General features: G+C 47.1%; 1 protein-coding gene across 6 annotated transcripts in view; it reads left to right on the top strand.

The window, feature by feature from the left end:
• The window catches only part of LOC144107268 (TBC1 domain family member 25), a 131,833-nt gene extending 121,005 nt beyond the window's left edge, over positions 1–10,828 (top strand). For all 6 annotated transcript variants that reach the window (XM_077640272.1, XM_077640274.1, XM_077640273.1 and 3 more), the window contains exon 7: positions 4,803–10,828. In XM_077640272.1, coding sequence (XP_077496398.1) covers positions 4,803–5,939 — 1,137 coding nt within the window. In that variant the 3' untranslated portion in view covers positions 5,940–10,828. The remainder of the gene's footprint in view (positions 1–4,802) is intronic.
• The last annotated feature ends 5,753 nt before the right edge of the window (positions 10,829–16,581 follow it).

Genomic DNA, 16,581 nt, shown 5'->3' with positions numbered 1-16,581 from the left:
GTAATATCGGCCTTAAAGGGGCTCCGAAACACCTTCCGAGGAGAGGACATCAACTTGCTCAATCACTCAGTTGTGTTCTCAAGAACACCTGAGCCAAATAATACAACTCTACAAGCAGCAGAGGACCCACAATCACGCGCGAAAGTTGGCGAGCCCTTCCCGGCGACATTTTTGTGCTCACACTCTCCGTCGCTCGCATCTACGTGTACATGTTGATAGATGGCTACTGGTTAGATTCTTTCAGATGTCAGGCAGCTACCATGGCCGCGGCCAATAAGCCGCGTAGCTCCGGCGGGTCAGGAAGCTCTCGCCCGGAGGTGGGGCCGGCAGACGAGTGCCGACCTTCCAGCGTGCAAAATGTGATGAGAGAAGAGGGAAAGGCGCGAAGACGCTAGCTGAAATTCAAATTTTGTCCACAAAGCGGATTAAAAAAATTCTTCCTACACAATATTCCTGAAGCGGCATGCTTTAACATCCCAGGCATACAGCAACTTTATTAGAGCCCCTTTCAGAGCGCCTTTAAGGACTTCCTTCCGACAAAGCACACTGTCTTCTGTGAGGTACTGTGCATTTCTTGGTACATAAAGTAGTGTGTAGACTTGAAACTTCTTTAGCGGTCATCAGAATGTTGATAATCTTGCTTAATTTGCTAGGCATTGTGTGTGTTTTTGCCATTTGATGGCATTATTCTGTTTGTTCTATTTGCGACTGTTGGCATAGAGAATGTGCCTACTGCAGCCGCTATAATTTCTGGATCTCAGTGCGGGTTTGTGCAAAAAAACGTTTGCATCTTAGCCGTTAATTCTTTTTGCTAGCAAATATGCGTGGTTGTGACGTGGCGCAGAAAAGTAAATATGTTGATTTTTGTTGCGTATACGGCAGTCTGTCTCCCTTGTGCCCGAGAGCTCTAGTGTAGTAGCTGTAGCGACGTTATACCATTGTTTGTCTAAGGATTATAGGGGTTCTTAATCTTTAGAGTGATTAAGGCATTCGTTCAACCATGGTGACTACGCAACTCTACAGCAGTTACGGTGTCTAATGCCACGGAAGGAGCGAGTCACAGAAAAGATGGTTTTTAAGGCGAGCTTTGACTTATCACAGGTGAAATCGTTATGATATACAACACTGAATGATGTTTTAAAAATAACATCAGATTCTTTAACTCTGTAGTTTATAACATTGTATGAATTGTTTCCTTGAAGCTGATTCCACCACAGAATGACTACATCTTTTCTGATTGTGCTTTACAGTGCTGAATATTGATTCAGCACTTAAATGCCTTCGATTAACTATTTCAGATGAGTCATCGAGAGAGAATAGTCTTTCCACCACTTAATCATCTGTTGGCAGCAGCAATAATCCAGAAATTTAAGCCAAACCCTGGCCAGGGTCACTTCGGCAGTAGTCAATAAAATTAACTAAACAACTAGAAAATAAAATTGTTCTCTTTCAAGCAGCTTGCTGCTTGAAAGAGAAGCTAGGCTGAAATTTTTCGGTCTTAAACTTGCTAAAAAATGCATAAAGCGCATTAAAAAAATGTCCCAGCAATTTCACAGCCACTTTCGTGCTTCTGAAATTTCACTCTTGAAGCATCTTTAACTAATTACCGCAACCTTTTCCTCGCTCAATTGCACAAGATCAGCATCACAAACAATAGTATTTTCTCAAAAATACAGCGCTACGTGAATTCAGCTTTTAGCGGCGCGTCGGTATGCCGAAAAATATTGAAGCATATACAGATTTAACATAACTCTTATGCGAATAAAAACTGTGCCGTATTGAGGAGGACAACAAAGTACGCTTGGATTCTTCGTGCCACAAGCACTCACATTTTACGCTTTGATTGCTCAAACGAGACAGTGATAAATGTGGCTTGTGGTAGTGTCAAGCATGTCGAATTAGTTTCTATTGGTTGTTTTTAATAATAGAGCTGGAAGAAAAGTGCGAACTGGGGTACGCTCACGTGTGCCGGCGAACACATCTGGTCTGCAAGCGTGCGATGGCCTGCGAAGCATGGCGTGTGCAGCGCACACATCCGGCAGGCGAGAGTAATCAAGGAGGAAAGTGTGGGAGTGGAGGAGAGTGTCGCTACTTTCATTATCAAGAAGCTTCAAAGAACCAAATTGCAAATTCTCCTCAAAGGTGGGCCCTCCATTCAATGCTAACCTATTTTCATGACTATGTAGTTATCCATGCTTATATGTTTTCTCTTCCTAGGTTAATCCATGGCTAAACCCCTCTCGTGCTAGTGTTACAGGGATTAACCACAGTTTAATCTAAAGGTCGTGAAAATCTGTGGATGCCGTTGGCTGTACTTTTTTGAAACTGAGGTGCGGGTACCTTGATGTTTGTCCAAAATATCTTGGAATGAATTCGTTTGGAATTTTAATCACCTGAAGATTTTCTCATGTTCATGTCAAGCAGCAATACACCTTCTACTGAAAGCCTCAGATCTCCTGCTTTTCAAGTGTCGGATGGCAACACAAAACGAACTGGTTCATTATCATTGTAAAAGTGGTGGCAGATATTATATGTATGTTGTAGCAGTTTAGATTTTTTAGTCTCTCGTTCTGTGTTTACCTCAGTAATAGAAAGCACCTCTTGCAGTGTGACACCATAATATATTTGCATTCTCCAGCCTCTTGACATTTATTTCTATTTACAAATAAACAGGTCTGTGAATGAAGGTCATCACTCACATCTCACATTATTGCAAGTGCAAAGGCAGTTCCATTCTATGGCTACAGTAATGTTAAGTTTACATAGGTGTAACTCGTACTGCCAGCGATCAAAGCTAGGTTTTGAATTTCCCACAATGATCTGAAAATCTGGGTGAAAGCATAGGAAGCAGCCCATCAAAGGAGGCCCTCCAGCCAGTGGCAAGGACCAATGTCGTGGAGGTTCATCTCTTAATCCGAGGTTAATCCCCTAGCACCTGCCATCCCACTGTGATGTCACTACTTGGATGAAGGGCCTCCTTTGAGGGGCATTTGCTGGTTTGTTCTTAGAAGTGTATTGTGAAGAAAACTGATTATCGTCCCAGCTACTCTAGTAGCCACAAACAACCGAGATTGCACCGAACATTGGAATAATGTTATAAAATGTTAGGCATGTTGCAGTAACATTATATGATGGATTGTAACGTTACATTAACATCAAAAGATTGTAGCGTAAAACGTTATGAATGTTACATTAAGATCAAAAGATTGTAGCATAAAACGTTATGATTAATATAGAAAACACTAATGTAATACTAAAATTAAACATTGTTCTAATGCCGGCTTTTAAATGTCATTATAATATTAAAAGCTTCCAGTAATTTTATATATTGTATCATAAACATTTCTTTAGCATTCTAAATGAACGTTGTAATTTAATATGACAAATGGTATTGTCACGTCTGAGCCATAACTATAAAATAACATCACGAAATATTTCAAGCACTTGGTCCCAGAACACTTGAAGGCCTTGCTTCCAAAGAATGCAGTCTATGAGCCTTGGCTTCGCTGGCAAGTTGCACACCCACTGTGAGCATAAAAGACTCCCAACCGACTCTTTCATAGGGGCACTACATTAAACGTGGCGACGGAGCAGAGCATGCAGTCAAGACCGTGAAGAGCACAGTGCTGTGGCTACAAAAGAACAGGCGCTGTAACACCCGAGCATGGCAGAACAAAAACACATTGTGATACGACTGGTATGAAGTGGCGCAGATAATGGCTTGAAGCGGTCCAAGAACCCTGGCTGTTCTTTAGCAGCCACTTATGCCAAAAGAGCTATTCCATCTTCGGTCTTAAACGTGGTAAGGTGCCACCTTGCTGTCTGTGTACATCCCAATGACTCGTGCTGGCCGCTGAAAGCGTGACTGTGCCACAGCAGCACTGCCACAGTAATGGCCTGCATGCTGCCTTCCCGGCCTTATCAAGTCATCGTCGCAGTGATGGCACACCACATCTCGTGAGCAACAGTTTGGTAATGCGCCATTGCATTGCACCTGCAGCACCTAGATGACTTGAAGCAAGCCTGCAAAGTTTAAATGGATATAAAAAGGGGGCCATAGAGCCCCACACAGTAAAGATGTTTTCAACCAGCAGTACTTTGCTGCTAAATCTCTTGGATTGTACTTGCCATACATTGCATGAACAGCCCAATGCCTCGTTAGAAAACTTATTACCCATTCATCACTATCACTCATTGTACACCCCTTAGTAGGGTGTATATAAGCTTGACTATTGCATCCTTTTGGAGGTGAATGTATACCAATTGCATGTTGTGTCGTATTGTGGAGCTGAAGTGTCGCCCCCATTATTGGATCTTGAAAAGCATTGTAAGTTGTATACTGTCAGAACTGGTGGGCCTGCATGCTTGTGCAGGATTGCATCACCATATTCAAGAATTTTACATTTATAATGTTTAAATCAACGATGCTTGAACATTTTGAACATTGGAAAAATGATTGCAAGAAAGGACATTAAGAACATCGAATTAATGCTTGACGAAAACAAAATTATAGCATTGTATTATTCTGGTGCTGCCTGGGAAAACGAGCAACAAATATGGATGGAGAAATTGCTTTCCACTGTGCAGAGTGGTGGTATGTGGAAGCATTAGTGGGTGATGGGATAGTGCGCCGATGCATCTGGCACCTGTCCGACACATGTTCTTCACATTGCAAGCATGCACTGGCCTGAGTCTCATTCCTTCTGGCCTAGCGTTTTGTGTTGCATACAGAGCACCTCTCCTCGGTTAATCTCGTGTACCTTTAGGAGTGTCCTCAGCGCGTGTCTGTGTTTGTGGTGCAGGGCATGAGTGACTTGGCCTCCCCGCTACTGGTGGTGATGCGCGACGAGCCGCACGCGTATGTGTGCTTCTGCGCGCTCATGCGTCGTCTGGCACCCAACTTCAACCTGGATGGCGAAGCCATGACGCTCAAGTTCCAGCACTTGTCGGACCTGGTGGAGCACTTCGATCCGGTCTTCTTCCGCTACCTGGAGGAGCGTGGCGCCCAGGACCTGCTTTTCTGCTACCGTTGGCTGCTGCTGGAGCTCAAGCGCGAGTTTGCCTTCGATGACGCTCTGCGCATGCTCGAGGTTCTGTGGAGCTCGCTGCCTCCAGCGCCACCCGAGGGCGAGCTCGAGCTTTACGAGCGGCCCTACGCGGGCGAACCTCGGCTGCCGGCAGCCCGCGGCGGCAACCCTTACTGCAAGGTGCGCGCCATCCGGCGCCAGAGCTCGGGGTCAGCACACGCCTCGCCGGCCTCCTCTTCTGCGTCCACTGTGCGCGAGGAGGAACAGCAGCCGAGCAGCGAGGACGAGGACTCCTCCTCGCAGGCCTACGAGCCCATCAGCACCACCATGACGCGCGAGCTGAGCATGGAGCTGGACAGCCTGAACCGGAGGCTGCGCGGCGACTGCGCCACTGCCTGGTGCAACGGGGCCGGTGGCGATGCGCAGCAGCAGCAGCTCAACGGCACCAAGTTGCGGCGCTCCTCCGACTCGGAGGACTCTGATGAGTCACGCCGCGCGGCCTCCAACCACGCGAGCGAGGGCTACGTGTCCGAGGAGGGCGGCGCCTCGTCGCGCGAGGCCTCCACCGAGGACTCTGGCGTTGTCAGCAACCCGCGACCGTGGGCTGACGACGCCGCCGCCGTGTCGGCTCCCAAACAGCGGGGAGGTGTCCGGGCGCGGCTGCCCCGGCCCCAGGAGCTGGGCGGCGGCAACCCGTTCATGATGTTCCTGTGCCTGACGCTTCTGCTGCAGCACCGTGACGTGATCATGCGCAACGGGATGGACTACAACGAGCTGGCCATGCACTTCGACAAGATGGTGCGCCGCCACCACCTGCACAGGGTGCTGCATCAGACCAGGGCACTGTTCGCCGAATACCTGCGTCTCGGCTGGGACAGTGAACCGTGGGAAGAAGAGCACCCACACGTGTGATTGCTATGCGGTATACCGGCGACGAAACCCATTGTTTGCAGCTCTGGCTCAGTGATGTGGTGCGAATGTGTGAGGTGCCGTTTTACTGCGCCCGATTCGTGACTAGTTGTCTGAACTGCTTTTCTAATTGCGCAGATGTGCGGTGCATCCAACAGGCCCGCGTTCTCTTATATTCGCCCGTGACCCGGTGACCAGCAGGCGTGTGAAACCAAGCTGGAAATTGCCGCTCGCGTGACGGTTCAACCAGGGCAGCCGCCACGCGTGCTCATGTTGGGGATGGGAATGACGACCGTTTAGAGTTGTGACATCTGTGATATGGGGCCACAGTCTTTCTTGCTATTCACTTTCTGCGTGCGCGTATTGACAATGGCACTTAAGCTGGCCATTAAATGACTTAGCTTGTTGTGACAGTCCGTACCACTTGTCCTGCTTCGATGCCAATCATATAGCTCAGGGTGTAGTTGGCAGTGAAGCTAAGTCCTCATCACATTCAGGCAATCATGTTTGATGTGCAGGTGGCAGCTAATGAGGTATGCATACTGTGAAATAATCTGAGCAGTCGGCAACGAAAATTTTTCGGTGCTGTGGCTCTTGGCGGTCCGTGTAGTGCTCTTCTCGAATGCGCTGTACAGCATTTTGTTGACGCTTAGTCCACCAAGCCTAGTAACACTCTTACTGCATTCCTTTGACAGTCACACGTGCGCAAAGAGGGTTGTTAAGGCAAGGTGTGAGCCATGTATGCTGCTATCCTACACATACCATTCCTTGGATCGAGCGAGTAATTACGATAATTGGTTTGAAAAGAAATCGTATAGGGGAAATTGTTGGCATTTGGTAGGAGGCAGTTGTGTGTGAACTGATTCGGTCAGCTGGTGTTGCAGCTTTTGACAACAGATGTGTGCATCCGGTGACTCCTAAGTAGCTAGCCTTAGCAATATGCAACAGCTGTGTTCAAAGCTTGCCACCAAAGCTGTGAAGGCATTGACTTCGGATTGTCGACTACAGGTTTAATTAAAATTATGCACGCTGCAATTAGTCAACTATGATGCTGGAATGATTGGTTTTGGACAGCCTAATGTAATGGTGGTGATGTATCTGTAGCTGTCGTTCCCCTTTTTGGCCTGTGGTTGACGGCCACAATTCACTGTTTTATGGTCTTGCTTTGTGAATCTCCAGCAGTGAGCAACTTTTGACAATGCCTTGCTTGCAGAGTATTTTGTGGCCATTACGCAGGGGTAATGTTTGTTCATCCTGTTGGAAATATAAGGCCCCATGCTTTCCAGCAGGGCAGTTTTTGCCTCAGGGGGGAAAAGAAAAGTACTTTGGGTCTACTTTGGGTCTTGTTTTGAGTAGCTTGGCTGCGTCTATGAATGACTTAGTCTTCCAGGAAGACCTGCGGGCAGGCTATTCTCGGAAGGCATGATGCTGACATTGAAGACTACATTGAAATGTTTTGTGTAATATGAAGCTAGCCATGTTAAGTGTGCATGTTTTCGGCAGCTGTGTTGCACAAGTATGAGCATTTCCTATTTTATGCCTGTACGTATCTGACACTGAAAATACAGATGGGCAGATAGGCATAACATTAAGAGGAAGCAGTGTAGAGTTTTCGACCTGAATTAGCTGACAATTGAAGGAAATGCACATGGTCAGGTAGCACAGCCAGTGGAGTTTTTTGACAGAGTGGGTACCCTGAGGAAGGGGGCCATAGGCAGCTATGAATGAGCCTGATGGAGAATTAGAATAAAAATTCATAGGCGATATGGCCCAGCAGAAGGAAATCAAGGCAGGGGTAACTGCAGAAGCTTAGAGAAGATTTCGTGCTTCATTGGACTGAACTCTGGTGGGGTGATGGAAATATTCGCATATTCCTCGAAGTGTCTATCTTGAAAGGTGATTACACACTCAATCCATTTGTTTTTGGTGGGTCACCTCTGGCGAAGTGCTTTGATATTTAAGGAGTATGCTAAAGCAGTTGACAGGTATAAAGGAGCAATGAGCCTTATTGTGACGTAATGCTGTTCAAAGGTGTAGCAAAACATTCTGAACAAAGAGTGCCTGAAGAAACGAAGTAATTTTGAAGATACTTCCATGCAAACATTATGCAACTGTCGTAATGAAGCAACCTTGGCACTTAATGATGGGAGCTGTGTGACAATACTGATTGCTGTCATGTGCAATGTCGGGAACAAAGCCTATGCCAGCTGCGCCTTTCATACATGCACTGTATGCACATGGTTCTCATTGACAGTGGCCCTCTCAGAGAGCTGGTTTGTGTGGCCTCACCAGCCTCTACTGGATTTTCGTCATGCGGTTCATAATCCATAGTTCACTGGATCCTGCCAGTAACCCACAACAGCGTGGCCGTTGCTCTGCTCTGGGCGAAACTCAAGGAATTAGTGGTAGAAGGCCCTAGCACCAAGCTTTAAAGGAGTCTGTGACTACCGAATCAGTACCCACCTCTGCCGCAGTGACGGCTATGGGGCCATATGCTCGCAGAGATGTTTCGAGCAATGTGCACATGAGTGCTTTTGTTAAAGAACGTCTTTCAATCGGTTCACTTGCGCAGCTAACATGTACCGGACACCAGCGTTGAAGGTACACACTTAGCTCGTCTTCCATTCAGAGCATCCTGTGAGCTGTTGGCTGAAATATGTTTCAAACTCTGTTCATTACACTCTTTCTCTGCTATCGCTGAGTGGTCATCACATTGCAAACCACATACCATACCTTTCAACTGACACCCATGGCGAGGCATTAGCTCCATCCTTTGGAAGCATCACATAGTATCAGGCGTGCATCACTGATTGGCAGATGGTGCGTTGTCATGAAAGGTATTAGACATTCCAGCATGTTGTCCTAAAGCGGTTACTGACATTGGGAGCCCTGACAGTTGGCAGTAGCTTGAAATGTCATAAATGCCTCTGTGCAAAGGATGTTATGCTTTCCTTTTGACTGTCGTGCAAAGCCAGTAAGTTCCATTTCATGAGAACAGCTACATCGAGGTTGCCATTCGCGAGGCCTACCTGGGTAACATTGTCATCCATGGCCAGGGGAGGAATGGTGCCAGATTCAAAAACTAGCAGTCCAGTAGTGCATAGAGTATGGTAATGCCGGTGTCAGCTTGATACCTCGTGCAGTAATTTTGAAGATGCTTCCATGCAAATGTTATGCAACTCCAGAAATTCAGCGACCAGCGCTTATATTTTGGAGGCTTTGCGACGTTGGGAGTGCTACATTTTGCATTTTAATCACATTGAGGATATGTGGAGCAGCCTGAATCACTGTGCTACTGTGAGTGTGCAGCTGATTGCACGTTTCTGGCCTAGCCAAATGCAAACTGGACTACTACTCATTAGCCAGCAGGATTTTGGCCACAGTGGTTTCCCCAGAGGAAACCTCTGCTTGCTCTGTGGAAAACAAGTAAGCGTTTTGCCTTCTCTTGGAATCCACTCTATTACCCTAAGGTATCATCAGTTATCTCGCCGATTGCTTCTTCTTGATCTCGACTTCGATATCATTAACTCGCTTTTGTTCCCCGACCCACTCTGCTCTTTCCATCTCTTTAATGAAGACGGTCTCTTTTGGTTCTGTCTTATGTCTCAACCAAGAAATGCTCTGCTGCTATACCGGTGAGCCGGCAAGTGTGGTCACGTGACGTGGACCTTGGCTGAGTTTCAGCAAGAAGTAGCTTGGTTTTGGGGATGCAGTACCTTGTCAGTCCAAATTCGGTCACCGCGAGTCGTGATCACGCCAGATGTTCTCCATAAAACGGGCCTGGATTTGCTTGCACAGTGATCTGGGTTCTCTGTTCTTGGCCACACTCGAAGCTCATAGACCACCACTGCGTCGAGTAGTGTGAGCTGGCCAACCGCAAAGTGCGTGAGCTCGCTTGTGATTGGCTCACCGTGCTTCATATGCTTGCGGCGTGCCTGTTCTTATATTTTTGGTGCAGATCAGCGGAAAATTTTTTGAGGTTGTACAAAGGGTGCATTCGTCTATTTTTTATCGCTCGATCCCACGTACTACATGAGGGCAGCAGCGCTCCAGCCATCGCTGTTGATCAGTTCATTTTTCACGCTTCCCGTGTAGCCATTCATGATCTTTTCCATTTTCCCCTGTACTTTGCAAGGGGGTTTACAGCCAGAGGAGAAGAAATAAAAATAACCGAGGAGTGAAAACTTTCAGTCAGATAGTGAATAGGGCACTTCTCTGAACCAGCTGCACATACTGAATGGCACTTGTGGAACTGTTAAATAGGGTGCATTGGTCTCCCACTTATCAGCTAGCATAGGCACATTAGGGTGCCCTCGCTTGCGAATGATATTTTACTAGATGTCCTGTGCACTGTGGATGTACTGACTGGACTACGGGCTGGGATTTTCCAGTTCTCACCGACTCTGAGGCATGGCTTCTCTGCATGCAGCCGTCTACTTCGCCGCTGACTCGTATTGCTCGACTCACGCGTGTTGTGTCGGGTGACCGTAGATGGAGAGACGAGTTGGCGGGCGGCGGAGGCCATGTGTTGTCATGAGAGGAAGACAATGCGCTTGTGAAACTGCCCTGCGCGTAAGGTGCTGCTTCAGTAATACTCGAACGGGCCATTTTTTTCAAAGCGGTGACATGGGAAGGAATCTTCTGGCATTGCGGACACCAGCTGATAAAACAAGTCACTAGAGTGCAGTGTTTCGTCAGCGCCCCCTTCGCTGTGTTCTGTGGCTCGAATCTTGCGAACGGTGCCGGCTTTGTTCCCGAAGGAAAGCGGTTCCCTGCGCTAGTTCCCGGCTGGTCCGCGGAACTCGGACATTGTGGCGCAAGGTGCGATCCCCGGGAGCATGTGCCATGCCTGAGGGGAACAACGAAAAATGCCAATAAAAGTGGATGTCAAATCTCTGGTGCCCACTGTTTGCTCGCATGCAACGGTGAAGAGTGTTTTGAAGTACGGAGCATTGGCGCTCCGATGTAATTCGTTGGCGATTATTCCAGCTGCTGCATCGAGCTCTGCTCTGTCTGCATGCTGAACACAGACCCTTAATTGTGATGCGGGTGTACTTTGTTATATGATTTATGCTTTATTTTATACCTTGTTATCAGCGGCCTCAAACGGTTGCTCAGGAGAAGGGGGACATGGTAAACAGCGGAAATGAAAAGTCAGCCATTCAGAGTTGAAGCAGATTGTAAGTTACAAGATCAGCCTTGCGGTGGATGGTATACACAATTTCAAGTGGCAGCGACCGTATTTTGTTACATTTCGCTCCGCTCTTAAATTGCATGAAAAAAAAATTCACAGCATGATTACAATCGTAATCATGCTGTGAATTCTTGCCGATAATGTGAAATTTAAGCGCAGCTATTTAGGTATTTGAACCATGCATAGGCAATCATGAAGAGGCTGAAAACGCGGCTCCGAAAGGAGGTGGCACTTGGCCTCGGCTTCGGCATGTCAGCACCGCTTCGGCCAGACTCGCAGCGAAGAAAGTTCCAACTGGGGGGTGCTTTTTCGCAGCCCTTCGAGGAGGGAGCGCGACACTAATCTCTCCTAGAGTTACTGTATATGCTACCAAAAGCAGCATCCAGCATATTAACTCTACTCTCTCCAATCCCGCCGTACTGTCCTCCGCCCTTCGCTTCCATCCTCACACTCCTGCCGTACCTCACCTGCTTTCCTTGCGCTCTTCGTTATTGCCCTGCTTTCATCCTCCGCAGTCCTCTTCGTTCACACTGTCGGTTGTGTTGACGGCGACACTGGATGGATGGATGGAAGGTAGGAGCGTCCCCTTTGAGACGGGGTGGTGGCAGTTGCCATCATGCTCGCCTTGTTTTTCTTTTATTTTTGTTTAAATCCGTTGTAAATTGTTGTAGCTTTGTTGTAATGCTCAACCCGGAAATGGTACTTATGAGCTGCGCTATAAAATAAACTTCAATCACATAGCTTTGCGGGATGTCGCAATGGATTTAAAGCACGTGATGGTCGGAAGTCTGTTCGGTCTAGTTGCTGACTGCACGGCACGAAACACGCAACGACGAGGAAGACAAGGCGCTCGATCGTTCTGTACGTGTGTCGTTCTCTTGCGTATCGCTCCTCGCAATCAACTGGTCATATTCACTATGGGCTCCGTGCGCTGGTATGGTGGCGCCAGCAGCGACCACATCGCCAGCGCCGCCTCGTGGCACTCGCCGCGTTAACCGGACGCTCAGTCACGAACGGTCTCTCGAAGGGAGAGCACGCGCGCCCCCCTCGAGACTGGCCGTGGTGGCCCTGCGCCGCATAGCAGACGCGCACTGACCGCGATGCCATTCTAAGTCAACGCCTTCTTCTCTGCGGATTTCAACGCACTGAAAGCCTTGACGCCACCACTGCTGCATTTCGTTTCAATTGCTTTCAGGTTGGGCTGATCACCGATTCCGAGCAACCATGATTGTGTTGCAGTCCCGACGGCACTGCAATATCTGCCAGCGCAGTTCAGCTTATTGAGATTAATGAAGTACCTTTACAGTTTGAGAAACAAGGCTCTGATCCAAATAATGAAATCAGCTATGTAATTTACATCCACTGTGACATCGACTATGTGAATGGTCGGCTAGAAATGCGAAAAACGCAAACTTACTACACATATATATCAGATGATAGTGCTCTACATCCTGCAGGATCGACACTTCCTTACTTTGTGTATTCCTCTCAGAGAAGCATAGCTCTAAGCATACAGAAAGACGATGGGTTTCTTGCTTAATATCTTCCACAGGACTTTCATTTCAGGAATTTCATGAAGACACCAATTACATGAATTGTTTTGGTCGTATTTCTCTTTTGATAAATATTTAACTATAGAAAGGCCGCCGCGGTGGCTCAGTGGTTATGGTGCTCAGCTGCTGACCCAAATGACTCGTGTTCGATCCTGGTTGCGGCGGTCGCATTTCGGTGAAGGCAAAATTCTAGAGGCCCGCGTACTGCGCGATGTCAAACTCCAAGTGGTTGCAATTATCTGGAACCTCCTACTATGGCGCCCCTCATAGCGTTCGTTGCATTGGGACGATAAACCTAATTAAAATCAAAAGATTAATTCCCGCAATTAAGGTTTTAGTGATGTGAAATCCAAGAAATATATATAGAGAGAAATTTAAACCACTCTCTATTTTTCTTTTTATTCGTCTAGAACAGGATTTGAGATCTCATAAATGCAACAAATAAAGATACAAAATTTTAAACCACTGAAGGAAATAAAATGATGCAAATAAATACACAAAATCTTAGGTGAAACCTTGAGAAAAACGACATAAGCACTCTCAGAAGTACGACGTCGCTCCCACTGCATACACACACGCACGAAAAAAAAACTAGAAACAAAATTGACACGCTGAACCACAGATGAGCATAACAAACGAAGACAAACTTCAGATGCTAGATCCAAGAACTTCACCGTAGACCATTTCCTGTGACTGACTGAACGCATTCCTTCGCTCTACATAAAGACATAAAGCAGCTCCTACCAATGATGGTACGTTCGAAACACCCCAGTCAATGTAAACCCTTTCCCAGTTCACTCTCATGAATTTGATTCCACAGTGCACTCATTTCCAGCATACCCTCTGTGCATGAGCGAGCATGCACGATGTCCAAGAAAGGCATTTAAATATATTCGGTACTTTGACTGCAGTGTTTTTATAGCTGTTATGACATTGAGTAAACACAGCAGTAGGTAGAGCACCCATAATTATCCAAGTTTGTTTTCGCCTTCGGACGAAACACCTCACCGCTCGCCTCGCTCACTGCAAACAACCAGAGAGCTGCGTTGGCTGCGTCCGCCTTTCGCCACCGCTGTTAACCAGATGGCGCCACCCGCGCGCGCCAAACTGCAGCGCACGGAGCCCATATAAGTGGGCAAGCTTGAGTGGAGATCCTGGGTTTTGACGAGTGTTACTTCCCGAAGCTAACACCGGAAGACAGTATACGGAGGGAAAATCGTTTCGAGAGCCCAGTACGGCTTTAATTCCTGTCGTGTTTCAGTCACTCGGATACAACGCAAGAACAAAGCAGCAAATGCCCTTCAAATGAAGCCCTGCAGCAAGTGACGTCCGCTGATTTTAATGACGTCGCGGTTAATCCGTCGTGTTAACCTGACGGGACATGAAATAAACCACAATTTAACCGCAACTACTGTACCGCAACATACGATTATCCATCGACGCCATTGGCTGGAGGTCCTTTCGAGAGGCATTTTCCGCTTCATTCTTGAGTTGAATCCGACTTGTCAGACCAAATACCCAGAAAAGGACAAATCTAGCCGAAGGCGGGAAAAGTTCTTTTCTCTACGGAAAACTCGCAGCAAGGTTAAGAACAGCCGCTCGTCGGTTTCATGAGGCGGAACGCGACGACAAGGAAATCAAATTAACACCCGAGGCATACAGAAAATCTGCGATTCCACCTTGAGTTCTTACAGAAACTGAAGTAAGTGTCTGCTCGCTCAGCCGGCAGGACACCACAAAATACTGGTCTAGTGGCGCAAACGGAGGCGCGCGGCAGCGGAGCGGTTGAAGCAAAACGCCTCTCCTCGCCGCAAGGGGCGCTGCAGCTTCCTTTACTATAAAGCCCCTTAAAGTCCATTGAGGGGCTTTATTTTACTAGCTCCGCGCCTCTGCCGCCGTGCTGGCCGGGCAGTACGAGCACTCAACACTCGTTTTCGCGCCTCGCTCTTGGTGTTCTATGAAGAGCGTCATTTATTTCTGTCGTACCTGAGTGCATGGGAAAACCAGACTAATGGAATGCAAGGCTTTTATAAGAAAGCCGACAGCTACAGGACTGCGTGCGACACAGTTAAGAGTATTGTCACTGTTGAAGTACCGAATAGAACGTGCAGGTTTCAGTTACCTGATGACAAGTAGAGTGAGCCAGGATCTGGCTAAGCATCTTATCAGAATTGTGCGCCAGTCTTAGTTCTGGCTGCAATACCCATATCCAGCGTCTGAGAAGACGTTCCTAGTTCTACTGTAATCTGGCTTGTACTTAACAACCTTTCCCACTCAGTTTCTACGGGAAACCGCGAGCCTGCATCCCCATTGCCATTTTGTGCGCAGATATTGGCCAAAAAAGCTGTCCCAGTGGCACGCAGGAGCTTGATGATAAATTATAGATGCAGGCAACATATGCAGATGCAGCAGGCGCAGCACTTAATTCTGAAAATACCGCCGTACCATTCCACTTGCACTGTAGCATCAAGTGACAGGGAGCTAATAATGGAGAAGCTTGGGCGTGTTGGTGGTGGACTATTCTTAAAACACAGCGCTAACAATTCGAGGACGCAGAGACAATAGGTAAGAGGTGATCCGCTGTTCACATTTCTTTTCATCGCGCTTTTACTTCGGTGGTAGCTAAAGGACGCGAGAGTCGTCCGTAATGCTTTCTAGGGTGGCTCTATAACGTCTTTTTTTTACCATCCAGGTATCAAAATGAATTCCAACAGCGGAGCGCGTAGGCGTCGGGTTGTTTGCGTTTCTTTCCATCGTACACACGAGCGCTCATGTGTACGTCTCGTCTATGTGCGCTCGTATCGTTAGCGCTGTTTCGTATTGTTAGCTGCACGGTTATGTAGAAAAGAGAAAAAAAGACGGTGTCTTGAAGACAGGTTGTGTCTGAATTTGATTCTAATGACCAATTAAAGAAGCGACAGCGAACTCAAGCCTGCAGCCGAGTTCACTCGCATGAATTATAGCTGACCTGGAAAGTACTTACATGAAATGATTAAGCCTCCTATAAAGCTATACGCAGACAGTACCCTTGATATTGGTGTTTAAGGCAAAAACAGAGATTTGGTTCTCCGGCCACTGCGAAAATTTGGCAGCCGAGCTCACTGCTGTAGGGCCTATAGCTATCATTACTTTTTACATAACAAAACCGCCTTCCATTTTTCAACAACCGGAAGTAAGAAGATTCTGAGTACCAGAAAATTAGTCGGTGCGCTTAGATCTGGAAGGCGCCTGTTAGGGTGAAATTCCGTTTCGCATAATTTCGGCTGGTTGCTCGAAGAATGTGCCTGCCAGGAAGCCAAGATTTCCTATAATTTTTATTTTACAAATATTTGCAGTTACAATGCAAGCCTTGCCTAAAATTGGGGTGAATATGTTTTTAATCGTGTGTAAATTTTTGTGAATAAAATGCGTTTCTGGGGCCGATGAACCGCTTCAGGAAAATTTGGAGGACGCTTAAAAAGGGGCACGCCCGCGCCCTCCCGTTCGCGCCATTAGACCAGTATTCTAGTTCACTATACTCGCTGGAAAGGAATATCAAGCCCACCAGATTAAGATCCCCTTCGCTGTTCTGCGAGTTACAGGTCTCGGTTTACAACGATGGTAAACTCGACACCCAGTGTTGATGTACATTGAGGCTACAGGAACATCTTGAAATCAACCAACAATGGTGAAAACCAAGAAAACTTATTTTCTCAGCAACAATACAGTATAAAAGCTGCGACACAACTTCAAAAAATTATCTCAGCGCCATAATCATGGTTGCCAGACTGGCGTTTATAACCCACTATATTTCTCGAGTAAATTAAAAAAATGCATTTTATTCTCTGGGAAACAATTGCCTGGGACAGAAAACTACAGCAACTGCTCGGGACCAGTTCTACACTGCGGCAGCAGCACT

Source organism: Amblyomma americanum, chromosome 10, assembly GCF_052857255.1.
Source record: "Amblyomma americanum isolate KBUSLIRL-KWMA chromosome 10, ASM5285725v1, whole genome shotgun sequence".
NCBI lineage: Eukaryota > Metazoa > Arthropoda > Arachnida > Ixodida > Ixodidae > Amblyomma > Amblyomma americanum.
The sequence above is the reverse complement of the archived record's forward strand: the minus strand, read 5'-3'. Positions and strand labels throughout refer to the sequence as shown.